The following is a 27,851-nucleotide window of genomic DNA, read 5'->3' as shown; positions in this document are numbered from 1 at the left end:
CCACTCCATTCCATTCATATTGTTATTTGGAATTTGGGAGAAATGTTGTCAGTAGTTTATAGAATAAAACAAAAATGTTAATTTTACCAAAACACATACCTATAAATAGTAAAACCAGAGAAACTGATTATTTTGCAGCGGTCTCTTGATTTTTTCCAGAGCTATATATATATATATATATATATATATATATATCAATTATCAGCCCTAGCTGCTTGTGACAGCAGGACAAAAAATCTAACTTTGAACAGAACCACAAATACCCAGCAGTGATGTAATTTATGGTGTCAAAAATATAAAGAGTAAAACAGGGGCCATACTATGACTTTTAAAACCATTCACATTTTAAAGAGTAATTGCAAAATGAAGCAGGAGTGATATCTAGGTACAAAGTGCAGTTATATGTGCACTGGCAGATATCAGGCTTTCTTGTTTTGGACTCACTTATAAACCACAGACAGTTTGTTCCCTATAGCGTTTGTGACCAGCAGCTCAGTACAGCTTTCAAAGTCATGCTGTCACATGGAAAACAGTAAGAGACATCCCATACGGTTTCAGCATGGATTCCAGATTTTCTTCTGTGCTCAATAGCTAACAGATTCCAGTTACGAATGCCTGTCAGACAGCTATGGAGCAGGTTAGTGCTGTAATATAAATGTTGGCTGATCCCTGAAATAAGTTGATATTTATGTATTTATTATTTTGGTTATGAAAGTAATACAGGAAAGGAGGAGAGAGTCCTTCAGGGAATTAGCTTTACTTTATTTTTTTTGGGGGGGAGGTTTTTTTAATCAATTACTGCCATGAACTGTACTGTGTGTGCTGGAAAGAATCCCTCCTCCAATTGAATGTAAAATCCCCAGTTGAGATGTCGACTGTGGGTTAGAGAGAGATAACAAACATCACATGTGGACATCCTGAAGTCCCCACAACCCCATGGTATCAGCAGCTTGATTACTATCTAGGTAGGGGTGCAAAGCATGCCATTATGCAATGCCTGTAATTAATTCAACATGCACAGTGGGGTGGGCATGTGTGTGTGTGTGTGTTGAGATGGGATGGGAGGGATGGATTTAGGGGAGGGGTGCACCTTTATGTAAGCCAAACTCTGGTATAAATACAGGGCTTTTTCAGTGAGCTGGTACAACAGTGAGCTCTCTCCTTTCTGATAGCAGCAACTCCACTCTCTCTGACAACTCCCCAAACGCCAAAGAAGAGGCTTAACCATGACAAGCATGCTGCTGACTGCCCTGGGGGTGTTGCTCTGTGTGCTGGCCACCTCGGCCGATGTCCAGCCACAGAAAGACTTCAACCTGCAGAAGGTACGTCTCCTGCTCTGTTTATGTATACTTACACATACGTATTTCACATGCGGCCCGAGTGGCTGCTAACACCCCAATAATCTGATGTAGACAATAACTCCCACACTCCAAAGCCTAAAAGTATGGAGTGTTCTATATTTAGTGGATCCAGATTATTTAAACTGAAAACAAAACGATAATGTCAAAACATGGACTGTATGCAGCTGGGACACGGAGCTCTAGGGCTGTTACTGCTGTAAATTAGGCTGACTGTCTGTATCTCTCCAGTTTTCAGGGAAATGGTACCTGATTGGATTTGCCACCAATGCACCATGGTTTGTGGCAAAGAAGACGGCTATGAAGCAGGGGGTAGTGGTGTTCACACCCACTGCAGGGGGTGACCTGGACATGAGCTATAGCAGCAAGAAGTGAGTTCAGAGCGAGAGAGAGACATTGAGAGTGGAGAGAAAGAGATGGAGACAAAGTGAGAGAGAGTGATCAGAAACTTGTGATGCCTGTATTAGAGCTGTGAGCACGGGTGTTCTTGTGGTGCTGAAGGGAAAGGGATGGTTATTATGTTTAGTTCATAACTTGGTGATATGTTCAGTATCAAATGGGTGAAAGTCCTGCGGTGGGCAAGACTGCCAGCTCCAAGGTCTATGCCCACTATGCTGGGGTGAGAGATGGTTAGTGGATCAGTCTGTGCCCCTGTTCTTCTCAGGGCTGACGGGACCTGCTGGCAGGCTACACACCTGGCCACGAAGACGGAGACCCCTGGCCGTTTCACCTTCTTCAGCCAGCGTGAGTGAGCGCATCTCCCCGACACTGACAGGAGAACAGGCACTTGTAGACAACTGCCGATTCAGAGGTGTGTGTAAAGCCAGTTGCTTGCTTGTCACCCTGTGCACTTACAGTCTCTCTTTTAACAGGGTGGGGCAACAACAATGACATGCGTATCGTGGAGTCAAAGTATGAGGAGTACACTATGGTGTACACCATCAAAACCAAGGGCGAGGACACCAGCACCCTGCTCAAGATTTACAGTAAGTCCACAGTAAAACCCTGTCCACGCACACAGTGCCTTCAAATATCTGGGTTCCTTTTATAATGCACACATTATAATGCATCCATTAACATTCCATGCTGTGGAGCCACAGAACACCAGCAGATAATTCCACATGTGCGGACCTGTGCAGAGCTCTCCAGCTCAGGTGTCTGGACCAAGGCAGGCAGGTTCTGACCCACATGTCTATTGGCAGGCCGCACAACGGAGCTGAGGCCTGAGCTACTGCAGAAGTTCAGACAGTTCTGCATTGAGAACGGAATCGAGAAGGACAACATCGCCATCCTGCCTGTGAATGGTACAGCCACATTACTGCCTCTCGCCAGAATAATCATCTTCATCCTCAGTCATAATAATGGTTATTAACTTTTTTTCAATGTTTGTCTCCCACAGACGAGTGTGTGTTTTAAGATCAGGTAGGTACACTCCTTTCTTTACTTGCCATAGCACCAGCTCATCTCAATTTCACTTGAAGTATTCAGCAAAGCTTAAGATTTGCAAACAAGCAACACTGTCAAAACAGGTGCACACAACCCTGTAGTTTCACAGCATTCGCTTGTTGTGAAAATCACTCGACTCCCCCGTCGTTCAGACTCCTGGGTTGCCTTCCTGGCAGTTTATTCACCAGCTTCCGGCGTGCATATACCGACAGGATTGTGTTGGCACTGGCAGAGCCACAGGTCTCCCTGCCTCCAGAACAAGAGGAGCAGGACTACAAGAAACTACCTGAAACTGTCGACATCACCTGTGACCATGGGGCTTACACCCATAATAATTAAATAAAAGCTCCGTCTTGTTCGAATTTTAGATGCATCTCATGAGCAAACGGAAACAGAAATAACTGATCTGCTCACCTCTTTCTTCCTCCTCAGGAGTGAGTACCACGCCCTGTCAGCTGTGTACCCAACGTCCTTCCTCTTTGACCTATAATCTTTCCATGAGTTTGGGGCTGCCTCCCATCTTTGTTAATCAATACAACCCAGTGATTAAACCCAGCCGCCTGCCTTCTCCAGCCATGTCCAACATGGCTAACTGCTTATAGTCATACTGCTGAGCTGTGCCACACTACTATATGTACCTCTGTCTATTTTATACCTGCTGATCAGATTCTGTAGTTTGTTTTTACTCCTGCAAGTATCTGAATTTGTCAAATGTATAAATAAAAGGTTTGGACAACTACAATGTTATTGTCTATTTCCTCAGATTATAAAATACTGCACTTCACTTTCCATTTGTCTTTCCATATATATATAAAACCAGCATCTTAAAGGTGTTAAAGGAATGTTCCTCAAAGAAAAATACTCTGGCTTTTATTTGTTTTTGTGTTTACAAATATATCAAGTACACCCATTACAATACACAGCTCCGGTTTTTCATTTCTTAAATGTGTACACCTAGAGATAACTTTTTTTTTTTTTTAAGGATTTGTATACAAAACAATAATTTATATTATATATCCTAGTTAAAACATCATAACTATTCAACACAAATTAAAATGATTGAAAAACAAAATCATAAAAAACATGTTTAACAAAGAAAAGAAATGAGAGAAAGGTGGTTATTTTAGTGCCAGACAACAGCTCTGCCCTGGCGTTGGTCTGCAGTGAGTGGGTATATTACGCCTGCCTGCAACACTACAGCATTGTGTTCAGAGCGCCGTGGATAACACTCCAGTACCATAGCTTGTTTATTTTTTTTTAAAAGCACTGAACTGCGCGTTTCTATTGCTGAACAAACATGAATATTAAGGATTACAAATATATGTTTTTATTCCCATTCATTTACTTTTAACAATGCAAAATGTCACCTGATCAGGTGATTTTCTTGTTCTACTTGTGAAAAGACTTCCAACCAACACCTGCTGAACCGAGTGCACACAAGAGTGGGATCGGTATATATACTCATCTTCAGCAGGTGATCTGCTCTCCCACAGACTATTTAGCCTATTAGGAGACATTTGTCAGACTGAGGACTTGTCTTCTGTAGAGACGTGTGTTACATTTAAATTTCCTCACAGATAACTGGGAATTAAAAAATTCTGCAGCCTACCGCGATCCAATCAAAACACGCATTAATATCAGCTGCAGGTGCGCCTGGAAAACAAGGGAGGGAAGTCCGCTTACACAGTGCTCTTACAGAGATCAAGGAAGAGCAAACTGACTATTAAAACACCGATTTCCACAGCTGAAATACCCTCTTAAAGCCGACTGGCAGCTGCCCATTTCAGAGCTGTCGTTCTCGGGTGGGATGTCTACTCAAACATCAGCTCCAAAACCAGCCTCCCTCTGGCATTTAAGCAACCTGTATTCAACGTCTTTTAATCAGATTAAGATCAAGTTAGCTTTTAAAAACAAGGGATCTAACATGAAAAAGTGTGCTTAAAAATATGATCAAGAAATTCTCAATTGTGTTCCCCCCAAGCAACTTAACCAACATGTTTCCAGATAAAAAGTGAGCAAGACCCTCAAACTGTGGAACACCAGGGGCACGGATACAGAAACATAATCAACAAACTGACACGAACAAGATTTTATACAGTGAAACTTATGAGCAGGTTCTCTCTTCATGGGCTTGGGTACAACAGGTACAGTGGCATCAAAATACAAACAAACGTAAGAATCTACTGGTGTAGTTTTCATGCTCTTACAATGTTAATAAAGGAATCTGGAATGGCAACAGTAAAATAACTGTTAGTTGACTTAAATCTGTGCATCCTGTCTCATGGGAAAGAAGCTTTACAGCGAACACATACAGTACAGATCAGTGCATCTCTAAAAGACTCTTGATAAAGTCTTTGCTTTATTGCAAATTATAAGAATAAGTGCTGCCGAAGGTGCTGTAAATGGAATACCTCAATCTTTCATAGTAGGTTGCTTTTTAATTTTACATTAAATTCAAATATTCTTATAGTTGGGTTTTATAAGTCTTAAAAAAAAAAAAAAAAAATACGATTCACAATTGTCTTTAGTTTTTTCTTAATCAATGTACACCTTGAAGCAGAAGGAACAGAAATGCTAGAGTGGCATTCATTTTTGATCAAGGTTAATCTCCTGCAGCTGTCTACAAATGAGAAACTTGAATGGAAGTTTTGATCAAACAAAATGACAAAACAAATAATAGCAGTAGTTCAGAAACTTCCATTTATGGACTTCAATAAAAAAATAAATACCCCCCAACCATTAAAAATAATAATTTATATATCCAGACCTGGATTCTCTGTGCTCACTGAGGCCGAGGAACAAAAAGTGCCAATCAAAAAGTCCTCTTTTCAAACACACATTATGATCATGGAAAGGTATATTTTACACCGTTTCCTCAACAACAAAATGGACTATACAGCCGTAACACCTAAGTGCTGCCATTCAACAGATTATTCAGCTTTTCGTTTTACTGTTAAGAGCCCCACCAGTTCTTACTGATGGACAAACACACAATAAAGTGCAAACCCTTGGGGAGAATGATACCTGAAATGAATGGCCTTCAATATACAAAGTGGTAGTGTGATGTAAACACAAGCATCATTTAAAACAAATGCTTTATGGGGAATAATTTCCTTTGATGAACAAAGATGTACTTTATCAAACTAGATCAATCACTTAATGACACTGTTTCAAACAAAGGGTGTGAACACCTGCAAACTACAACTGTATACTTGTTACATAGATCTGGGGAAGGGCATTGTAGAATCTGCTGCCACCCCTGCCATGTACGCTTTCACAACAAGGACAGGAAAAAGGAAAAACAGAGTACAAGACTGATTGTGAAACGCCAAGGGAAAAAGAAAAAAGAACAGAAGAATTACAGCAACAACAACATTAACAATGGAGGGTTTAGCACCAAGTCTGTGGCGATGACAGTGAGGTTTACCCACACTAGGAGGCAGTTCCCTTCAACCACAATCACACTGAGAGTGGAGCATGTGTTAAGGGGCAACCACAATGTCTGAAACTGGCTAAGTGCTCCACGTGCGATCAGGGGTCCGACCTGCTGGCTGTACCAGGCCGAGAGGTTTGTATACGGTCAGTTCTGTTGCAGCTGTTTTGTTAAGACTGCTTGCATTTTAGGATGTTGTTTGTTTGTTGTTTTACGTGGTATGACACACGCTTATGCACACGTATATTCCCAATGAATTACTACTCAACATGGGGGGGGGGGGGGCATTGTTGCGATGCACCGCAGCCCTGGCGAGTGGGCACCTCTGCCCGCTGTCACTCAACGACCACCATGTCCTTGTGGTGCCTCATGATGTGCTGGTTCTTCTCGGAGGGCCGGCGGAAGCCCTTGCTGCAGTACTCGCAGCGGTGGGGGTAGTCCTTGGTGTGGATGGAGATGACATGGCGCTTGAAGCCAGAGGCGTCGGAGGTGCTGTAGTCGCAGTACTGGCACTGGTAGACACGCCGCTCCCGGTGGACCTTGCTGCCGCCTTTCTTCAGCTCCGCCCGCGGCCCGAAGGTCCTCTTGCGGCGCTTGCCAGCGAAGGGCGGGTCCTTGGTGTGCACCGACAGGATGTGCCGGCTGAGCACGAAGGGGTCGGAGATCTTGAAGTTGCAGTGCCGGCACTGGTGCAGCTTCTTGCTGCGGTGGGATGTCATGTGCTTCTTGAGCTCGGAGGGCCGGTGGAAGCCCTTGGCGCACACGTCGCACTTGTGGGGGTAGTCCTTGGTGTGCACCGAGATGATGTGCCGCTTCAAGTCGCTGGAGTTGGAGCTCTTGTGGTCGCAGTGTGCGCACGGGTGCGTCTTCGCCTCCTCGTGGCTCAAGGCGTGGGTCAACAGCTCCTCGGCCTCCGAGAAGGTCTGGAAGCAGCGCTCACACTTGTAGGGCATCTCCTTGCTGTGCTTAGTCTTTATGTGCGTCTTCAAGTTGGAGGAGTCGGCCGACCTGTACTCACAGTACAGGCACTGGTACGGCTTCTCCCCCGTGTGGGTCCTCATGTGTTTCTTCAGCTCTGAGGGGTGGCGGAAGCCCTTCCCACAGTCCACGCAGATATGGGGGAAGTTTTTGCTGTGCACAGCCAGCAGGTGTCGGTTCAGCAGGCCCAGCTCGGCCGTCTCGTAGTCACAGAACTTGCACTTGTGCATCTTGCTGGCCCCTTTGTCTCTGTGCAGTGCCTTGTGGGTGAAGAGTGCCCCTGCATGGAAGAACTCCTTCCCACACTCTTCACACTCCACAGCCTTCTCTGCTTTGCTGGTCAGCTTGTGGACCTCCATGTGGTTGTGCAGGCTGACCTTTTTGTTGGTGGTGAAGTCACAGTCAGTGCACTGGTACTTCTTCTTGTTCACAACCTCATGGTGGTTTCTCATGTGCCTCTTCAGAAACCCTCGGGACTTAAACTTCTTGCCACAAAGGACACAGGGATAGACAGTCAGAGGCTGCCCATAAGGCCCTATTATAATTGCTAGGGAGAGAAAGAGGGGAAACAAATTCATGAATTAGAAAACCTAAGGCTATCAAATGACTAATTATGAACATCAAGCTGCAAGGGAAGGACTTTTAGCACTTTGTGGATGTACGAAACTGCCCTGAAGCTGTGCTCCAGCAGAAGCCCAAGTCAGCTCAATCAAACAGCCGGAACCATATGGCCGTACCTGTCTGGAATTGCCTGGCATCAATCCTCCTCTTCTGCTTGGTCTTCTGCTTGGTCACCTTTGCGGGGCTGACCGAGTCATCGATGTGCAGCAGAGCACTAGCTGCGCCATTCCGGTTCTCGCAGCCCTCGCTCTCATCGTTTCCTGTCCCAGCGCAGAGCAGAGACACAGACACAAAGAACTTTAATTTTCGAGCCACTAATTCTGCACGCCTGACTGACGGATTGTGCTTGCATTCTAGGGGCTAGACTAGGACAGGATGAAAGGAGGATTAAGCTTAGTTTCATATTTTGTTGGCTAGGGATGGGGTTTGGCTATTGTTAGGACTTACTAGCTAATAGGCAGAATCCCAATCCACCCCATGAAAGTGAACCCAGCAGAAATCTGATCCTAAAGCCAATGGAAGTATACATTTACTAGTTACCCTAACCATAGCCATAGAACAAGACAAAATATAACCCTAACTGACAATTAAAGTTAAATTTTAAATGCTAAATTGAGCAAGAATGTAAGCCGCTCACCATAGGCAGCTGCCCAGGCCACTGGCATGAAGTCTTTACTCAGGACGGTGTTGTCAAACTGTCTCTCGTGTGCTACCGCCTCCTCTCCCCCGACCACCACCTCCATGTACACTTCATCTGCCATCTCAGCCACATCTGGGCAACACAGACGGAGAGAGAGCATGTTAGGACTGGACGCTCATGATCAAATTGTGGAGCGCCAGCAATCACAACAACGTTTATAGGATATGGAGAAGAGCTGAAGTGGGAAACGCCACGCAGAGCGAGAGAGATACCTGGACTGCTCCCTCAGGAGTCTTATTGATACAAAAAGCTACCGATGCACTACGGACACCTGGTTACAGGTTAAACAAAACATGGAATGAGTACAACATGCACCAATACAGATACCAGCATTTGTGTTTGTTATTTAAGCGTCTTTACAGTACAATGATCAAGACTATGGGTCGTCTTGTTACAGGCAGATGAACGCATAACATACAATAACATAACCTATAACATGGGAAATATAACAAATAACAGGACATGACATGACCTCCTGCAGACAGATGTGGGGAGTCAGGCACTTACTGAGGTCCACTTCGCTGTGCTGGGAGCCCCCCACCGTCATGTACACCATCTTATCTCTGGGGCCGCGCCCGTGCTGCTCCAGCAGCTGCACCCCGTGGTCATTCTCCACCTCACTCTCTTCAATGTCTACAGTGCCCCCTGGTGGCAATCGGACATCACAATGTAAAGCCTGTCTAGGCAATTCTGTAATCCAAACTGTTCCTGTGGCTGGGGTGTGATTATTACTACCCTAAACTGGTGGTGGACAGAATATGTATTTATTATGGCCACTGTAAAGCAGGCAGAACAATCTTCTTGAAGTTCTGCAAAGGCCCTGCTAATGTATCTTGGGAAGGTAGGGATTATGAAGTCTTACCGAGATCATCTTCTCCCGAGTCGGCCTTGAAGATGTACACTTTGATGACCTCCCCACTGTCGTCCTTGGACAGCTGGCTCTGCTCTTCCATGCCATGGCCTACTGCGATCTCCTCACTGCCATCCTGCACCATCTTGTTAGCCTCATCCACTGCAAACAAACAAAAGTTTTGGATATATATTTAGTGTATTTTAAGAGTGTGTGAAAAAACATTCTATTTATCCTTTAACCATATGTGGGACTGCGGTCATTTCACTCCTTCAATTTCATCTTCTGCACTTACAGGAGATCATGAGGTAATTCTCACAGGAGCCCTGTTCCTGCCCAGGGTCCATGCCATCCTGGGGGGCACAGTTTGACACCAGGACCTCCTCAGGGACCACGTCTACTTGCAGCGCCTCCACTGGGATATCTGCGAGGGAGCCGTCGGCGTCTGTCACAGCCTCGTCCTCAGGCTCCGCGATGCAATCTCCGTCAAGGACGTTGTCCTGCACCGTGCACCCAGCCCCCGTCTCCACCTCAGACACCATGCTGCCTACAGGGATCACACACTGCTCCACGGAGTCCCCCTCCCCGACGCCGGCCTCCAGCATCTCCTCGGCGATGAGCACGGCCTCCGAGTCCTCGCACTGCACGTACTCTGCCACCACGTCTTCGATGGCATCCTGGATGACCACCGAGTCCAGGTCCTCAGGGCTGAAGTTGTGGACGGACACATCGGAGCCATCCACCCCCGACACAAACACTGTCTCCTGCAGCTCCACCACAATCTCCCCCGCAGAAATATGGCCGCTCACGTCTGCCTCTGGACAATCAACACAACAGGATTAATTATTATTTCGCCACTGGGGGGGATAAATTTAAAAAAAGGCTGAACTGTCATGAAAACAGGCTTTAGATGATCTTTACTTTGTTATAAATTGCATGCTCTTTATCCCTTTCCTCGCTCACTGCAATAGATACTTGAGACTATCACCAAATACCAGCTCTTCATAGACACTCTAGGAGAAACATTTGATACAAGCAGCTCCATAACAATGTTATTAATTGCATAATCTATAATAAGCTGCTTGTGCAAAATCCTGAACTGGAATGGACTGATTTGACTACGCTTGCCACAGGGAATTTAGAAATCAATCCAAACGGGAAGGAAAGGGTCAGTTAACAAATTCAGTTCTATGCAGTGATAGTGTTCAGGGGTTAAAAACAGTTACATATTACAGCTGGGCTCAAACTACAGTCTATGGAGGATCATTTTGTTATCATTACCTGATCGATCAAAAATGATCTTCGGCTCCTGTGCATTCAGATCAAGCCCATCTTCATCCATTGTCCTTACACTTCATTTGTCACTTAAAACCTAATAGGACAAGAATGTGTTAACAATCATGCACAAAATCATATGTACAAAATGCTAACTATTTATATGCAAAAAGTTAAAGCCACACAGCCATAACTACAATAATAAACACTGATTTTGTAAAAAAATATATATATATATATATATATATATATATATATATATATATATATATATATATATACACCAAAACGGAGCCACTACTATCCATCAGAGGGAGCCATTAACTAGTTATCTCGGCAGGGTCTGATCTTAACCAATTAAAGACATAACAGCACGGTATGTTTTTTTGTTGTTTTTTTAGACATGGCGTGGAATGGATGTTCATGTATCACCATCAAAATGCTCGCGTATGTACTGTCAATAGGGGCTATTGTTGATAAGGGCGGGTGAAATGCAAGGTTGTAAGCGAGACTGGTAATGCGGTGCATGTAATACACATTACCAAAAGGCACGAGAAGTGTGAACATGTTTTAATATGATCTTCTTCTAGATCTGAACATAGCAAGTCTCTCTTGTGCAGCATGGTATCAAGTGACAGCAGCACATTGCTAGTACAAGACAAATCTACGAAGCTGCATTATGTGTAGTGAAATGAAGATCCTGGGGTTGCTCGTAATGTTGTGTTGGGAGACATGGGGATTGTGTGGCAGCGAGGGAAATGAAACACTACAGCTGCCATTTGAGATTCACAACACGGCTCCCTGCCCCCGCCCACCCGCCTCTACACTGCGCATCCAGGCCACCGGCCGAGGTCTCCAAAAAGCTCCTTGCCCCCTTTTCTACACTTCAAACCACGACAGACTCGGAGCAAAGATGGCGACTTATCTCCTCCTCCTGCCATACTTCCTAAAAAACACCCCCTCTCTCTCTCTCACACACACGATCGCCATCTTTTTTTCTCTCCTGTCACAGTCTCTGAAACAAGCATTCGTCGGGAAAGCATTTTACTTAAATAACGAAACAAAGGCTGTTCGCGTTACATTTAACACGTTCAAAACACACACAACAAGGAAAACATGCCCCTCCGGCCGGGATTTCTCTGAAACCTGGCCTTTTCCCTGAGGCCTACCTGCGGCCTCCGTGCGGCCTGGGCCCCGACGCTAAACCGAGGCCTAGCTGTCAAACCTCATTTCCCGCTTCACCGATAAACATTAAAACCCAGAAAAGGACAGCGATTGGTGTGACTCGACTGTCCCAGCCGCACAGCGCCCGGTCCGGCTTACCAGAGGTCCGGGTATCGCTACCGGGCGGCTGCCGTGTCTCTCTCACTTGTCCAGGCCGGTCAGGTTCCCCCAGACTCGGGCACGGCTCGATCGGGAGCTTGTGTCGGCGGGGCGGGCCGCTGAGGCGCAGGCAGGGAGGGAGGGGCCGAGTCTCTCCGAGCTCCACTGACACACACAGACACGCAGCGGCCCACAGCTCCGCCAGGCCCGCCGTCAGCGCGCCACGTCACTGCCCGAGAGCCGCAGGAAAATGCGGAAGGGGATTGAGAGCAGCTGGCAGCGCGTCTCCGGGCAGGCCGAGGCCGCGGGGTAGTTATTGTGCATTTGAGGAAGAAATGGGCAAGAGTTTCGTTTTATTTATTTGGTGAGATTTCCCTTTTTCCCAGGAGTGCGTCTGGTCGAGATGCTGTTATCCTGCGTTATGTGTCATGTTTCATAAGACGTTTGTTTTTGGAGGCGATCTTCGTATGTTGAGAGAAATGTCAGAGAAGGAGAGGAAAAAAAACGGATTTTGTGAGAGAAAGGCCAGATGAGCGAACACACGTTTATTGTAGTTGTCCGTTTTATATTTAATTAAAATCACTCATTTATAATCTCGCTTTAGCGGATGTCAAACAGGGTAAGTTTCAGTAATGCACATATATGATCTGCTATTTAAGTTTAAATGCAATAAATAATTCAGCGAAAGTAATTATACAGGGATATCAATACCAAATTGTTATTATTATTGAAAAAATACGTTTGAAGACACGTGTCAACTAATTAACTATTAAAACTAGTTGCCAAACAAATATACGATATTTTTTAAAATTATAAACACGAATGTATACTTTGAAATTCATCTATAGCCTACATTTACAATTTGATTTTCAAAAATAATATTTTAAACTACAGTATTACTTAAGTATAAGCCTAAGGATTACTATATCTGTAAAAAAAAAAATTAAACCCAAAACAGCTAGGTTACTAGGTTATGTGAAACATAATCCTTTTCTAAACCCCCTTGGTCACATTTATTGTTCAATTCGAGTTACAATTTCCAGCAACGCATTTAGTTTTAATCAAGATTCGCCCACATTGTCGCGGCGCCCGTCTCCCGCCCTGCCGCCGGGGGGCGCTGTTTCTGGGCGTGAGATTCCCACAGCGCCGCTCTGTTCAGGATCATCCACAGACCACTCTCGATATGCTGACACCCAAACTGCGCCAACATCTCTTAAATAAACCTCCCTGCATAAACCTTATCTATAACTATTTGAGTCTGGTCTTTTTTCTTCTGCAACCCCCTCAGGGAATACATTTGCCATTTATTTTTAACTATTGGAACTGTAGTGACATTTAACCTTTGCACATCTGTGAAAATACTATATTTTTCATAAGGGCAGGTTTTGTTCAGTCCTGACAGATCAGTCAAGTGCTGCTGAGGATTGACACTGCATCTCCTTTTAACATAAGTGGATGGTTATCAACAGGTCTGTTTGAAGCAGCTTATATTTTCTGAAATAGGATACTGTACTTAAAAACCAAATTCAAGAGCATAGACCACTTTGTATTCTAAAAGTCAAAACCAACAATAATCCAGTTTACAGTCATTGACTAGCATCTATGCCAAGAGCTCAATGGTCTGCTAGACTTTCATTGAAACCGCAACATTATGGGAAAAACTAACCAAAATGAAGAAGGTGAACTGATGTGAAGTGACATGCAGGTCCGTACAAAACTACATCCCTCTGTGCAGCCCGGCAGGAATCCAGGTGCAGCATTATCTTACAGAGGTTCTTCACTCGAGCCATTATGAACCACAGCTGTACTGGCGTTTATTATTTTTCTTGGTGAATAGAACAGACAATCTTCATGTGCGATTTCACGAGTCATTTATAGGAAGTGCAATGGTGTATGACAGCATGAAATTACAAAAGCCTGAACAACAAGAATTAGTTTAGAAATTACAGCACATGGGAACAGAAATGGACCAGAGCACGCATTTGTTCAAAACGTTTTAATTGGTTTTCAATGACAGCTGTTGGCGATACTATCAAACCTCCACGTGATCCCAAAACTAACCTCTTGTATGTATAAATTAGGCAAATTTGTAATGGAAGATACACAACTCCTTTTTAAAATGCAGAACCCTAGGATTCCAGTCCAGAGCCCGGGTGGGTATTCACCACAGCTCTGCAGTGTTGGACAGGCGTCGGGTGGGGTGCCAGGTACACGGTGGTCCGGCCGACTCTCAGTCATCGTCTACGGTGGGCTTGATTGTTACGCCTCTCCTGATCTGACCCCAGCCGATTAAACTAGATGAAAACAAAAGGGGGGGAATACATTAAACAACCTAATATCACCATTTTGTAAAATTGGAGCCTCGAGTAAAAAGGTAGTTACCGCCAATGCTTCTCCACTCTCCGGCTCAAGGCGATCTTCTCCCCCACCTCGGTGCACACGGGGTTGGTCAGCACAATCTTGGCAAGGTCAGCCTTCACCGCGCTTACTCTGCCGCCCGTCGACAGGGACCCGATGTTCACCATCAGAACCTCATTCTTAGACAGCTTTTGGACCTGGGGCAAAAGAATAGAAGCTATTACTTCTTGAGACATACAGCAGCATATACCGCGATTTGAGGGATTACAGATTTACGGTTACGCATCAGAAAAATTAGTTTGAACCTTTGAATTGGGTCTACTGAGCATGAACATCGCAGCCGTAGAAAGTATGTTATTTCTCTTAACCCAAGCCTTCTCTCTTCTTCAGCAATCAGTGGATGTGGATTTGTTTTTGTCCAGCCATCCATAAAACCAAGGCAAACTATTGTACCTTCAATGCACCACTAGGTTCGGTGCAAGCAAGCAAGTGCCTACTTGTGCAGTTGTTTTTTTAACTTCACTACAGATCCCACAGAGCTGCAGAGGGCTAAACTGCCTGGGATACTGAAGGAAACGCTTTGGTAAGCAGTCCGTCACGGCAGAAGGACACTGAAGCGGGTCATTTCAGCAAAAATGTAAAATCACAAGACAGCCTTAACATTAGGTTATGACCAGGCTCTTTGATACCAACACAACTGTAGAAAGATCAAAATATATACATAATTTTGAAGGGCTGAAGCCCAAAACCTCTGCACTGTACAGAGACCAAGTAGGAACACAAACTAGTAGTGGCAAAGACTGGCTGGCCAGTGGTTGTCCTGTAACCATGGCTGACTGACCAGTCCCCCTGCGCTGCTCTCACCTTGGCTGCCTTCTTGTCGCCCTCAGTGCGCACACCCAGCAGTCTGCGCAGGAGGAAGTAGGAGATCTCCAGCTCGGTAAAGATCTCGGGGAGTGCGCCCACAGCCCCCAGGACCTGGCCCACCATACGGTCCGCCCGGCACAGTGTGGGATCGATCTTCGTGCCCACACCTGCAACACACACAGGGTGTCGGTCATTGCCAACTCCAGAGGGGAACTGCATCAGATTATTTGATATACAACACAACAGAAAAATATAAAAACCCTCCACGTGCTGAGCGGCTAGTACTCTGTGGTGGTGAACCCGTTATTAAAGAACAAGCTTCCTAGGACTACCAAATCAGTTTTGGTGTGAAAACACACAATTATACAGTGTAGCAATTATGCCTCCTCTGGCATCAGATTAAATCTACAAATAAACATTAAGAAAATCTACCATACCGATGAGGCCCCCAGGAGCAGCGTACTGCAGGTCATTGTGCTCTGCAAACAGCGAGACGATTTTGGAGAAGATGGGCTTGCACATGAGCTTCCCCTCGTGGTCTTTGGACACAATACCTGGCCTCACCTCGATCTCCTGACCCACCTGGGGAAAGAAGGAGAGTCTGGGATCAGGGAGCCCAGTAATATCCCAGCGGTTTGCTGGACATTTGCAGTGGTTTTCCTGCGAATCTGTCCAGCTTAGTCATCACCCCGCACAAGCATCTGCTCCTCCTTGTCCCACTTATTGACTGTCCACTAGTGATCATATACAACACCATATTAGAGCTGTTCAACAAAATACCATCTTAGCTGCTTCTACTACCAGTGTCAGCACAAGGTAACTGTACCATGTTTAACCTTTAGGAATCTGATGAAGGGGAGAATGTGTAAGATATACCACATACAAAATTACACAACACACTAATCTGTGCATAAGTCATGAATAATAAATATGAATTTGCAGCCAAAGCCAAAGTCACAGACCAGAACCTTACCTTCAGCACTCCTTTCAATATACTGCCTCCAGCCACTCCGCCCTTCAGGTCGTCCACCTCACAACCAGGCTTGTTCACATCAAATGACCGGATCACTGGATGGAAAGGGACACATTACACCAGACCACAAACACCACGATCACCGACAGAAGCAGTGCATTAGGAGAACACTACTGAATTCATTATGTAGAGATGGGTAAGATTTCATTTTACAATACAGCATAACAAAGCCACAATCACCCCCCCCCACCCCCTTACAAAATGGTCACCCATTAAAGGGTACCTGTAGTCTGAGACAGATAAACCATATAAAAGTATAGAGATTTGACAGTCCATGTAAACAGTGACACCGGGGCAGACTGGACTTAAACGATGTGCATCTCAAGCTAAATGCAAAGGTGAGTCTTGCACATGCTTGTGCTGCATGTCAGCGCAGTGACAGGGCCCGGACTGTACCGCACCGATGAGGCGTGGCTCGGATATGAAGTCCCGGATAGGCACGGGGATCTTTTTCACGATGTACTCGCACACCACCTCGATGTTATACTTCAGCTGCGCCGAGATGGGGATGATGGGAGCTCCCTCCGCCACAGTGCCTGGGCACAGAGAGAGAGAGGGGGGGGGAGGGGGGGGAAGTTAGTCAAGCACATGAATTCTGACGCTTTACATTCAGTAGCTGGAGACATTTCAGACAAGACTACGATCTGAAGAGCCTACATGTGCAAACCATGCAGCACTGATCCATACATGAGAAGGAGGGAAGGAAGGAAAATAAAAAGCCTGTAACTATCAAATAGCTCAGCTGGCAGAAGTCCGGTCCTTACCCTGCACGAATGCCAGGATCTGCTCGTACTGCTCCTTAGCCTGACTCTCCTTCACCAGGTCAATCTTATTCTGCAGAATCAGGATGTGTTTCAGCTTCATGATCTCGATGGCAGCCAGATGCTCGGAGGTCTGGGGCTGAGGGCACGACTCGTTCCCGGCTGAGAGGGAACATAAATAACAAACATGCTAAATATCTTCTTTTACAAAGTCACAAAGATACCGTCAAATTAACACAGAAATAAAGGCCTATTATTTTTCTTAGATCAATGGTTCTTATGTTTTTCGAAAGCAACCCGATTAACAACACTGCAAGAATGAATCCTTTATACTATCACACATTCCTTATTTCTCAAAGAAAAACTGTTTTAGGTTCACGTTTTTCTCTCCAGTGTGCTGGCAAAGCTCAGAGCAGACTCTGAAGGCCACTGGTACTCATGTTCCTAAAACATCAAACTTGGAGACAGGTCTTTTGACTATAATGACAGTAATAATAATGCAGCCTGCCCTATGAGGCATTACCTATCAACAGCAGGGCGGCGTCCATCACTGCAGCTCCGTTCAGCATGGTAGCCATGAGGATGTCGTGGCCGGGACAGTCCACAAATGACACGTGTCTGGCAGGGGAGACGACGGACAGCCAGTTCAGCATTAAAACACACACAATTATACAGTGTAGCAGAAGACTGCAACGGTGTTGTGCATTAAAACAAGGTTGAGGAGATTTTTTTTCCGATTTACATTGTTGGACACTACAGGTTATGGATGTGCGACTTCAACTAATTAAAAAAAAAAAAAAAAGGGGGAGAAAAACAAAAAACACCTGGACTAATCTGAACAAAGCCTCTGCACTTAACAAAAGTCATCTGCCATTCTACATTTCCAATGGCAGTCAATAGAGAAAACAAAGTGGTGCGATGCATGAAGGGAGGGAGTCCTGGGTCAGCTGGACAGCAGCTTGTCCCCCAGGCCTGGCACAGTCACTGACCTGACGAGTTTGAAGTTGCCCTTGGTCCCAGGGATGTCTGTGGAGAACTCGTCTGGAGTGCTGCTGCCACACGACCGGTAACATTCAGGCCGGGGGCAGCTGGGGTCATCGAGTTTGTACACCTGAGAACAGACATTATGCGTTGTGTTCATTTCATGTCAGTGATTTCAACTCCATGTCCTATTTTAACCCAATTCTAAAATGCTTTGAAGTACAGGATATGACAATTAGAAACTGATGTTTAATAATTCAAAGCCCCCACACTTTGTAACCTAACAAAGTACAGAATAAAATAAATCAGAAAAGTACCATGTACCTACACCCTGTTACAGGTCATTGGAATATTGACAATGCCAGCAAAAATAATAAATTAGGAATATTTGACTCCTACCTTTGCATTTGCATAGCCAAGCTTGATAGTGATATTCCTCTCCAATTCATTCTTAAATCGGACAGTGTGAACACCTGAAATCGCTTTCACTACTGTGGATTTCCCGTGAGCTACATGACCAATTGTGCCTAAAATGAAAACAGACATGCATCTTATGAATTGTAACATCTCTTGTGACTTACATGCACACAGCTGGATAGTATAAACTCCTGTGGCAGCAACACTTCAACCAGCACAATACTTAAATTAAATACTTGAGTGGTTTCTGTTTTTATACATTCCAGACCAGCTCTTCAGGTAGGAAGACTGACACTTACCAATGTTAATTGTGGCTTGCCTACTGATGATTTCTTGAGAGAGGGGAGTTAGTTTGGACACATCCTGGAGAGAGGAAAGAGTGAAACGATAAGGAGAGGGATCGATTTTAGGCAATAAATCCTGCCCTCTGAACGCCAGTGCACTGGGAGGCGGGTACAATTCCTCTCGATATAGAGACATCGGTCTTTGAACATACAATGCATTACATGTTCTCAACGAAAACGTGTATTCAGCTCTTACTGCTGAATGCTTCATGAGGTTTTCCTGATCACGACCTGCCACCGGCTAATTTGTTTACACCAACTGTGCTGAATCAAGATCGCGTAATTAATGTTAATGATTCAATTTTAAATCTGAATACAAAATAAAATAGTCAGTTTAGATATATCATTTCATGTATAGTCACACACGTATTTAGAGCTATGTGCAATACAGAAATCCACAAATAAATGTTGACAGTTTATGTTATACTAACAAAATACTACCCAGGGCAATACATGCAGCGACCGAAAATTTGAGTTTCTTTGATCAAACGAGTGTGTTATAAATGTATGATTGTATGTAGCTCAGAAAAACAGATTGTCCAAGAGAAAGCTAGTGCACACAAGAACCACGGAGGGACGGTGGCAGATAAAATCAGGAGACATGGGATCCACGAGTGATGTCTTTTCCAGATGTAAAGCCAATGGAGTTGCGATTTAAAGAGAAATTTATTTATTTATAAGACGTTTTCCATTGATGCCACAAACCAGCCCACGCTGTCTCAACGGTGCTGGGTCCTGACTCACTGACTGCGCTCCTCTCATGTGGGGCTCCGCAGCCGGCTTTCCGGGCCTCATACGGACCCACCGCCTAGCCCCCATCACTCTGCCCCGGACACAACATACACCGGGGTGGTCAACACGCCAATCCCATTTCTCCCACTTACGAAAAACCAGGCACTCACCAGAGTATTGAGATCTTGTTTGGAAAGATGGGGCTGCCCCAGCGTTACTCCTGACTCGTCACCCGCCATCTTGAGCGAAAAAGGAGAGTTAGTACTCCGAGGCGATCGCCTGACTTGCTGTTTTATGGAGAGATCCTAACAAAATATATGTGAGCGAAAGGAAAAATACTCAAACCATTTCCCTCTACTAAATTTTATAGCAATAAATCACTGTCCTTCATACAGTTAAGAGACACTAAAGATTTCTAAAGTTTTATTTTAAAAAAGGGCTACGGGTCCTCCGCTAGTGGGTGATGCAATTTTATCTTACGTCATTGACGTCTACTGTGATTGGCTGCCGAGGCGGAAGTTATGAACGTTCCGCCCTCTTAAAGGGTGTAAATAATCTTATTACCGTTCCCTAGAATAAATAAATAATCGATTGCATTAAACCATATACCAATTATTCTGTAGATTAAATTATACTAACCTTAAATGAAAATGCTCGATTTTAAAATGTGTGTCAGAATCCTATTAATATAATGTAGCCTATGTTGCAACTATTGCATTCAATTGCAAAAGTTTTGGGTGGCATTAAAATATAGGCTTCCGTAATAAACTCATACAGTTGATTAAGGGAAAACGGACATGTTTGTGATTCCATCCCGGCTGTACAATTAGTATAGGAGAGAACTGTACAAAAAACGGGAAAACATTGTATCAATAAATCATTTTAGTTTACACTGTTCTTATGAGGCCTATTGTTAGTTACACGCCATTGTAACCGAAATAAGGGATGTGAGGATTAAACAAAAAGAAAACAGAAACGGCAGACAACGTGGCCCTAGTCCGAGCAGAGCCGACCCGCTGCAGCTGGGGACGGTTCCGTCCGCTCTGGCGGATTGCAGGAAATGACGTCAGTGCAGTCGAGAATATGGCGTCTGTGGTTGCTCTGAAAGACGGAGGTAAACAGTGTTGGGTTATCCACTGTTAATAATGTTCCCGGACAAAACGGCAAAGGCAGATAAAGGCATCGAGGGTCATGCGTGTTTAAAGCCCGGTCCTCTTAATTCGGATATACACTGTTAATCGATGTCCGAAGGTGCCCGAGCTCCCTGGTCGAAGAGGGGTTGTGTGGAGCCGCATCGCCGAGGTAAGATCTGTCTCTGCTTGTGTTTCCGAGTGTGTCGGCGGAGCTGCAGCTTCAACTCATGTACAGTCCGCCAGCCGCAGGACAGACCCCCAGCCTTGCCCCGGGGTATACACACACATTTGACGCATGCCCTGTAAAACGGATTCGTGTCAGTATTGTAAGGTGAAATCACAACTACGGATTGATACATTTGTCAACCCGAGATGTGTGTCATGTGTGTCGTAGTAGTACACTGCACTGTGTCAGTGGGTAACAACATAACGGTGAGCGCATATTTACTCGGGGTGCCGTTGTCGCCTAGTTATGTGTTAATCCGTTCATGAACTGTGATAATTATCAGTTGTACGTCAGACAGTTATGCCACTCAGGCGAAGTTGTTTTTTTTTAATGGGACTGTCATTCAGGTATTGACATTTTCCAGTATCACTAGTACGTCATCGCTGCTCTATAAAATCCCTTTGCAGAAGTAACGCGTCGGCGTAGGAGGTTTTCCTAGAGTGATAATTACTGAGGGAGTTCCTCTAAAGAGAAACAATGCTTATGTATGCAAGCATGCTGCTGTTTGTTTTGCAAATGTTGCGTTTTCCTCCCAAATAAAACCGTGTGTCTCCGTGCCTTGGCATGTGTGTGGTGTTTGATTGGCACTGGAGACTGAAGTGCTCTCTGTTTATCCACAGAGCAGGGAAAGCACAAGCAGAGAAAATGTGAACTTCCCCACATTACACAGTCTGCAAACCCCACGTTTGCCCTGGATGCACCAAAGAGGTAGTATTTCAGTCTCTGCACTTATGAAACCCTGGGCTTTCTGTTCAGGCTGCTGAAGTGTCACGGTTGTTTAAGCTGGTCTTTGACTTTACCAGAGTCATTACTGTTACTTTGTGCTGTCGAATTAACTTTTGTTTAGTTTCAATGCATTAAAACACTTATTCAACTGCTGTTTTATGGTTAATATTTGATTATTTTCTGTTAATGAAGTAAAACGAATAGAATAGTTGTGAACTCCTCCTACTCATGTGTATTTATATACTGTGCTGTGCTCATTTCTCCTGCACATCCCTGCCAACTTCCCCCCAGCAGTACTGGAAGTGAAGGCTGCAGGATTCAATGGAATAGCAGCTCGGCCATAAAGCAATTTGGTGTGCTTGCTATTTAGTCATTGTATCCTTCATTGCATGGACTAGACTAAGCCATTTTAAGTGAAGCCTTTCAATTTAGTCATCCCTGACATGCCCAAAGGACCGCTTTTGTTTCCAATGCCAGCTGGAATGTGAATATAAAATATACATTGTAGAGGTTGAGCTGCAATTGTACTTCTATTTTTCAGCATAAAATACACTTCTTTAGTTTCAAGTTTTATCTTTAATTTTTTTCAGTGTCCAGAATATCCTCAACCATTCAGAATCCTCATGTTGTTGTTATTGTTGTTTTAAAATACATGAAATATTATAAACATTACTTGCTGTGTCCCAGGTCTGTTTATGCAGACAACCTTGCTAGCCCAATGTTTTTGTTTGCACAGTTCTTGTTTGTATTGCTTCAATTATTACCATTTTAGGTGTTACTAGTGTGGTTTGGTTGATGTGCCTTTTCCCCCCTCCCCCCCACCGGCCAGGTCATTAATGGCAGGGGATGTGGAAGTGTACATCTCGTCGGACCACGACAGCAGCGTGTCGTCGGGGTTCCGGGCACTGTACGAGGAGCGGCTGCTGCTGGACGTCACGCTGCTGATTGAGGAGCATCACTTCCAGGCGCACAAAGCCCTGCTGGCCACACAGAGCGACTACTTCCGCATCATGTTCACAGCCGACATGCGCGAGCGCGACCAGGACAAGATCCACCTGAAGGGGCTGACGGCCACCGGCTTCAGCCACGTGCTGCAGTTCATGTACTACGGCACGCTGGAGCTCAGCATGCTCACGGTGCACGAGATCCTGCAGGCCGCCATGTACGTGCAGCTGACCGAGGTGGTGGAGTTCTGCTGCTCCTTCCTGCTGGCCAAGATCTGCCTGGACAACTGCGCCGAGGTCATGAGGCTGCTGGAGGACTTCAGTGTCAACATTGAGGGCGTGCAGGAGCAGCTGGACTCCTTCCTGCTGGAGAACTTCGTGCCGCTCATGTCCCGGCCGGACTTCCTGTCCTACCTTAGCTTCGAGAAGTTGATGGCCTACTTGGACAGTGACCAGCTGAGCCGCTTCCCCGAGATCGAGCTGTACGAGGCAGTTCAGGCCTGGCTGAGGCACGACCGCCGGCGCTGGCGCCACACCGACTCCGTCATACAGAACGTGCGCTTCTGCCTCATGACGCCCTCCAACGTTTTCGAGAAGGTAGGCGCTCTCTCTGTACCTACCCCCCGTAGCCTGACTTACTGGGTTTTACTGTACTGGCAGAGCAGGCCAGAGGGTGACCCACTGGTCCTACTGCACTGTTTTTATTGGGAATTTTTCATCCACGGGATGATGATTCCTTTGCAAATCTTCAAGTTGTTCTATTTCTAAAGTGGTGTTCACAAGGTCACCTCTAGCCAGCATACAACACCTTTCTTGTTGCATCGTGCTCATATTGTTCCGTTTCAGAAACTTTTTTTTTTTCTTTCTGTCCTCCCTGTCTGTGGGATGGAGCAAAATATTTATTTTACACCATGTGGGGAATGCTTGTTAATTCCTTTGGGAACAAACCGTAATTAGATATTGAATTTCCCTTAAATCCTCTTTAGCCTCTTTAGTGTTGCATTTACGTCTCTGGTGACTTAAGCAGTATCACTCAGCACAAAAGGAATTACTAAAAAGGCTGTGGGCCAGATTGGCAGTACTGAGCCCAAGCCTCCAGCGAGAGCTTATTAGGCACCGGCTGGGTCTGGGATTGTGGAGTGCTGAGGGAGATTCAGCGGAAGCTGGAAATCATGCTAATGAGAACATTCCTTTACACATTTTGACCATCTTCCAAGCAGAGCTCTGTAAAGCACCATCCAGTATTCTTCAATTTCTTTCTGTCATTTTTGCTTCGCGCCAATTTTTTGTGGAGTTATATTCTTATTTCATAGTGGTAGACCTACAAACCGTGTCTTTCAGCTTTAACCAAATGGTTTTGGAATGGTGTGGTGCAATTATTTATTTGCACTACTATGATTGTCTAACTCCACATGAAATTAGCAGAAGTGTCTGTATAAATTACCTGAATTACTTTGGGAATTCAGCCTCATTACACAATCTCTTTGATTGTGTGTTCTGAAAGGTGCACTCTAAAAATCTATCCCATTTTAATTCTCTGTGTACAAAATCTATTTTGTGTCATACTCCGCTGCAGTGTAAACACAAACCCTTTTCAGTTTGTTGTCGTTGTCACTCTTGTTCTGTGTCATCTCTATGCAGGTGAAGACCTCAGAGTTCTACCGCTACTCCCGGCAACTGCGGCATGAGGTTGACCAGGCGCTCAACTACTTCCACGGTGTGAACGAGCAGCCCCTGATGGACATGAAGTCAAACCGCATCCGGTCCATCCGGCCGCAGACTGCCGTATTCCGCGGCATGATTGGCCACAGCATGGTGAATAGCAAGATCCTGCTGCTGCACAAGCCCAAGGTCTGGTGGGAGCTGGAAGGCCCCCAGGTGCCCTTGCGGCCTGACTGTCTGGCCATCGTTAATAACTTTGTGTTCCTGCTGGGTGGGGAGGAGCTGGGCCCGGACGGCGAGTTCCACGCCTCCTCCAAAGTGTTCCGTTACGACCCGCGGCAGAACTCATGGCTGCGCATGGCGGACATGTCGGTGCCGCGCTCAGAGTTTGCGGTAGGAGTGATCGGGAAGTACATCTATGCCGTGGCAGGCCGGACGAGGGACGAGACTTTCTACTCCACAGAGCGCTATGACATCGTGGAGGACAAATGGGAGTTTGTGGACCCTTACCCCGTTAACAAGTACGGCCACGAGGGCACAGTGCTCAACGGCAAACTTTACATCACAGGCGGCATCACGTCCTCCTCCACCTCCAAGCAGGTGTGTGTGTTTGACCCCAGCAAGGAGGGCCTGACGGAGCACCGCACGCGCAGGACGCAGGTGGTCACGAACTGCTGGGAGAACAAGTCCAAGATGAACTACGCCCGCTGCTTCCACAAGATGATATCCTACAACGGCAAACTGTACGTCTTCGGCGGCGTGTGCGTCATCCTGCGTGCCTCCTTCGAGTCGCAGGGCTGTCCGTCCACGGAGGTGTACGACCCCGAGACGGACGAGTGGACCATCCTGGCCTCCATGCCCATCGGCCGCAGCGGGCACGGCGTGGCCGTCCTGGACAAGCAGATCATGGTCTTGGGAGGGCTGTGCTACAACGGCCACTACAGCGACTCCATCCTGACCTTCGACCCTGAGGAGAACAAGTGGAAGGAGGACGAATATCCCAGGATGCCTTGCAAGTTGGATGGCTTGCAAGTATGCAGTCTCCACTTCCCTGAGTACGTACTGGAGCATGTGAGGCGCTGCAGCTGAGGAGCACACACTCTGCCTCACTCTCCCTCTTTCTCACTCTTTCTCTCTCTTGTTCCTGAGACTCCTTTTGCGTTTTAAAAACCCAGTGGTTGATTTTTTTTTTTCATAGGAAAAAGAAAAAAGAAAATTGTTAAAAAAAAAAAGAATAAACAAAATATTTGTTTTCTCAAAACAAAATACAAAAATAAAATAGGTCAGTGGTTATTGCTATGGTATAGTCAAACAAAATAACCCCCCATTTGTCCATGGGTTGTTATGAGATATGAATAGTTTTTGGGGGGCAGAGGAAGGTGAGTAATCTCAGTTTATGCCTCATCCTCAGATCAACTCTCATTCTTTCAAAATATGAATTTTCCAAAAACAATAACAATAAAAAATAAATAAATGTCTGTGCAGATTCCTTCTTTTGTTTTTTTGGGCAAAATCTATTTCCTATAAATATCTCAAGGTAAGTCATCTGCAACGGCCTAGTGGAGTCATTATCCCAACCTCAATGAAAATAGCTTAGGGGTCTGCTTGTGTTTTTTTATAAAAGGTGCATTAGCTTTTCCTGCCCTTGCCATAATAAGCTTCTTCCTGCTGTTCTAAATAGTTTACTATATCTTGTCCGTGTTGGAGAAGTACAAGTCTTCTGTAGGTCTTGATGGGCAAAGACCAGCCTGTGCAGTGAGGTGGTGGGACAGGCAGTAGGGATGGTAGTGAAATGTAGTTTATAGAAGGTGACTGAGCAGATAGCAGCGTGAACTCACCAGCCTTGGCCACCCCAGTGAAAACACAGAGGAAATCAATATTGACTAAGGGGCACAGTGCAGGAGGGTCACAGTGACTTGAGCTGCAAGACCCTGCCTGCAATGGGCTGCCTACTGCTGCTACTCTTCCTCCTCCGCCGCCGGACAGTTGTGTTATCAGGATCCTGCTGATTCATAAGGGAAATCCTCTGAGGAAACGACCTCGCTTTCCGTCTCTTTAAGAACCGTTTCAGCTGCTGTTAAGTGAAAACGACCCATTAGAACCGAAGAAATATTGAACGCAGCCGTAGTCTCTCCTGGAGATGGCGGTGATAATGCAGGGAGATCAGAATTCTCTGCACCTCTTTCTGTTGTTGGCTGGCATTGCCGTTACACTTGTATGTTAAAACCGTTCTGGCTGCGTCTGCTTCCTGATCAGCAGGAGGAGATGGCTGTGCCTTTGTCAATCTGTCTGCCTGTCTGTTATAGCGAGCATTGAAAGACGTACCACTGGCTTCCTGCACAGCTTTCACAGCCTTTACTTACATACAAATACCCAATTATTTATATGCATACTTTTTCTTCAGTTGCAAATTTCACGTGTAATCTCAGTCTTCGGTGGTCAGTAATAATGTCTTGACCATTGATTGGTGTGGGTCAATCATGTGGCTTTATATATATTAATATATAAAACAACAACAGAAAAAGCCATAAGGCCTGTATACTGCAGAAGCAACTGCTGCATTTCTTACAGGAGTTTGATTTAAAATCCATGAACATAAACAACGCCAATTGTTTCATGTTGAACAAGTGGTAGGCTTCTGTCTGTAGCTGTGGGCCTGTGTGTGAGGGTGTGTGTGTGTGTGAGAGAGAGAGAGAGAGAGAGAGAGAGAGAGAGAGAGAGAGAAAGGAAGGAGGAATGGTTCCCCATGTCGAAGGACCAGCCTTGAGACCCTCAAGCTGCAGTCCAACTGGCTTACTCGAGATCCTTGTGGCCTGTGTCTGCAGCCCCCACATTTCACACTGGGTGCCCACCTGTTAGTAACTTCATTATCAAGATGCCAAACTAGCCTCCGTTCTCATGAACAGATGGAGCTTTTTTTAATTAATAATAATATTATTTATGTATTTATTTCCTTTTATTCATTTTTTTAAGTTTAATTTTAGGTTGCAGTGATTCTGAAAAGGGCTAAGCACAACAAAAGCATTGCTACCCAGATGTCTTAATTTGAGTCCCTCTGTGTGTCACCATGTTGTTTTGTTTTTTTAACATCAGCACATGTTTCTCTGTAGCATTTAGCTTCAGTGCGAATGACAGGCCTACTCCACTGACACTGATTACAGATAAACTGCAAACAATGTCTGAAGCTGTGTTTCTGTGAAAGCAATATTAATTTAAATTCTCTTTTTCAAGTGCACCTTTTATGAATAATTAAAGTTGGCACTGGGGAAAGAGCCTTGAAAATCAACCTATAAATGTTAAGTATCAATTATCAGACTAATTCTAGTATACCTCTCATCCATTAAGCGTACATTTGCATCCCTTTTCTAAGTGATTCAGAGATCTGCCCATTTTTACAGCCAGTAGTTTATTGAAGAATGTATTTTTTTTTTCTGAAAAGTAATTCTCTTAAATTGTTCTTTTATTGAATTCTTTGTGTGAATGTGTTTTGGAAATCAGGGCAATAAGCACATCGTAAAGCCCCTGCATGACAAAACTAACCACTCTCGGGGCTAGACCAAAACTTTGACCTGCCTCTCAATCACAGGTGTAAACCTGTACCCTCTCATGGTTTAATTTATTGACGGAAGCCACTTTCTACTATTTATGACTGAAAATGCAATAAGGTACAACATTGTAATTTG

At 45.1% G+C, this 27,851-nt stretch overlaps 4 protein-coding genes across 6 annotated transcripts; 2 read left to right on the top strand and 2 right to left on the bottom strand.

The window, feature by feature from the left end:
* Nucleotides 1–1,137: 1,137 nt before the first annotated feature.
* LOC136746580 (lipocalin) lies at nucleotides 1,138–3,546 on the top strand. Its single transcript, XM_066699176.1, has 7 exons — nucleotides 1,138–1,322; nucleotides 1,590–1,729; nucleotides 2,023–2,102; nucleotides 2,231–2,344; nucleotides 2,561–2,662; nucleotides 2,758–2,780; nucleotides 3,237–3,546. The coding sequence occupies exons 1-6, from the start codon at nucleotides 1,227–1,229 to the stop codon at nucleotides 2,772–2,774; spliced, it is 549 nt and encodes a 182-aa protein (XP_066555273.1). The 5' UTR covers nucleotides 1,138–1,226; the 3' UTR covers nucleotides 2,775–2,780; nucleotides 3,237–3,546.
* A 2,968-nt stretch (nucleotides 3,547–6,514) lies between these two features.
* On the bottom strand, nucleotides 6,515–12,464 carry LOC136746578 (zinc finger X-chromosomal protein). 2 transcript variants are annotated; one of them, XM_066699174.1, is made up of 8 exons: nucleotides 11,985–12,464; nucleotides 10,668–10,758; nucleotides 9,682–10,203; nucleotides 9,399–9,548; nucleotides 9,044–9,181; nucleotides 8,474–8,608; nucleotides 7,953–8,096; nucleotides 6,515–7,762 (listed from the first exon to the last, which is right to left on the bottom strand). In XM_066699174.1, exons 2-8 carry the CDS (start codon nucleotides 10,726–10,728, stop codon nucleotides 6,573–6,575), a joined length of 2,340 nt encoding a protein of 779 aa, XP_066555271.1. In that variant the 5' UTR covers nucleotides 10,729–10,758; nucleotides 11,985–12,464; the 3' UTR covers nucleotides 6,515–6,572. The 2 variants fall into 2 exon arrangements, with proteins under 2 accessions (XP_066555271.1, XP_066555272.1); XM_066699175.1 differs by lacking the exon at nucleotides 9,044–9,181.
* A 1,501-nt stretch (nucleotides 12,465–13,965) lies between these two features.
* eif2s3 (eukaryotic translation initiation factor 2, subunit 3 gamma) lies at nucleotides 13,966–19,912 on the bottom strand. The gene is made up of 12 exons (XM_066699173.1): nucleotides 19,648–19,912; nucleotides 18,701–18,764; nucleotides 18,384–18,511; nucleotides 17,993–18,114; nucleotides 17,527–17,621; nucleotides 17,007–17,165; nucleotides 16,644–16,778; nucleotides 16,183–16,277; nucleotides 15,647–15,791; nucleotides 15,207–15,376; nucleotides 14,367–14,539; nucleotides 13,966–14,278 (listed from the first exon to the last, which is right to left on the bottom strand). Exons 1-12 carry the CDS (start codon nucleotides 19,714–19,716, stop codon nucleotides 14,215–14,217), a joined length of 1,419 nt encoding a protein of 472 aa, XP_066555270.1. The 5' UTR covers nucleotides 19,717–19,912; the 3' UTR covers nucleotides 13,966–14,214.
* Nucleotides 19,913–20,327: 415 nt separating this feature from the next.
* On the top strand, nucleotides 20,328–25,646 carry klhl15 (kelch-like family member 15). Of its 2 annotated transcripts, XM_066699171.1 has the most exons (4): nucleotides 20,328–20,779; nucleotides 21,457–21,544; nucleotides 22,392–23,103; nucleotides 24,148–25,646. In XM_066699171.1, the coding sequence occupies exons 1-4, from the start codon at nucleotides 20,719–20,721 to the stop codon at nucleotides 25,255–25,257; spliced, it is 1,971 nt and encodes a 656-aa protein (XP_066555268.1). In that variant the 5' UTR covers nucleotides 20,328–20,718; the 3' UTR covers nucleotides 25,258–25,646. The 2 variants fall into 2 exon arrangements, with proteins under 2 accessions (XP_066555268.1, XP_066555269.1); XM_066699172.1 differs by lacking the exon at nucleotides 21,457–21,544.
* The last annotated feature ends 2,205 nt before the right edge of the window (nucleotides 25,647–27,851 follow it).

Source organism: Amia ocellicauda, chromosome 3, assembly GCF_036373705.1.
Source record: "Amia ocellicauda isolate fAmiCal2 chromosome 3, fAmiCal2.hap1, whole genome shotgun sequence".
NCBI classification, from domain to species: Eukaryota; Metazoa; Chordata; class Actinopteri; order Amiiformes; family Amiidae; genus Amia; species Amia ocellicauda.
This window is presented reverse-complemented; position numbering and strand designations above follow the sequence as displayed.

Bases quoted from the DNA above. Each gene is read 5' to 3' on its own strand.
- eif2s3 (XM_066699173.1), bottom strand. From the start codon at position 19,716: ATGGCGGGTGACGAGTCAGGAGTAACGCTGGGGCAGCCCCATCTTTCC. The intron at 18,765-19,647 runs GTGAGTGCCTGG...TCCTCTCTCCAG, and splicing joins AACAAGATCTCAATACTCTG to GATGTGTCCAAACTAACTCC. The intron at 17,166-17,526 runs GTAATGCCTCAT...GTTCCCTCTCAG, and splicing joins CGCCGCCCTGCTGTTGATAG to CCGGGAACGAGTCGTGCCCT.
- LOC136746578 (XM_066699174.1), bottom strand. From the start codon at position 10,728: ATGGATGAAGATGGGCTTGATCTGAATGCACAGGAGCCGAAGATCATT. The intron at 9,182-9,398 runs GTAAGACTTCAT...GATTGCCACCAG, and splicing joins CTCGGGAGAAGATGATCTCG to GGGGCACTGTAGACATTGAA. The intron at 8,609-9,043 runs GTAAGTGCCTGA...TGTGTTGCCCAG, and splicing joins GCACAGCGAAGTGGACCTCA to ATGTGGCTGAGATGGCAGAT.
- klhl15 (XM_066699171.1), top strand. From the start codon at position 20,719: ATGTCCGAAGGTGCCCGAGCTCCCTGGTCGAAGAGGGGTTGTGTGGAG. The intron at 21,545-22,391 runs GTAGTATTTCAG...CCCACCGGCCAG, and splicing joins GCCCTGGATGCACCAAAGAG to GTCATTAATGGCAGGGGATG. The intron at 23,104-24,147 runs GTAGGCGCTCTC...ATCTCTATGCAG, and splicing joins CCTCCAACGTTTTCGAGAAG to GTGAAGACCTCAGAGTTCTA.
- LOC136746580 (XM_066699176.1), top strand. From the start codon at position 1,227: ATGACAAGCATGCTGCTGACTGCCCTGGGGGTGTTGCTCTGTGTGCTG. The intron at 1,323-1,589 runs GTACGTCTCCTG...GTATCTCTCCAG, and splicing joins AAGACTTCAACCTGCAGAAG to TTTTCAGGGAAATGGTACCT. The intron at 1,730-2,022 runs GTGAGTTCAGAG...TGTTCTTCTCAG, and splicing joins ATGAGCTATAGCAGCAAGAA to GGCTGACGGGACCTGCTGGC.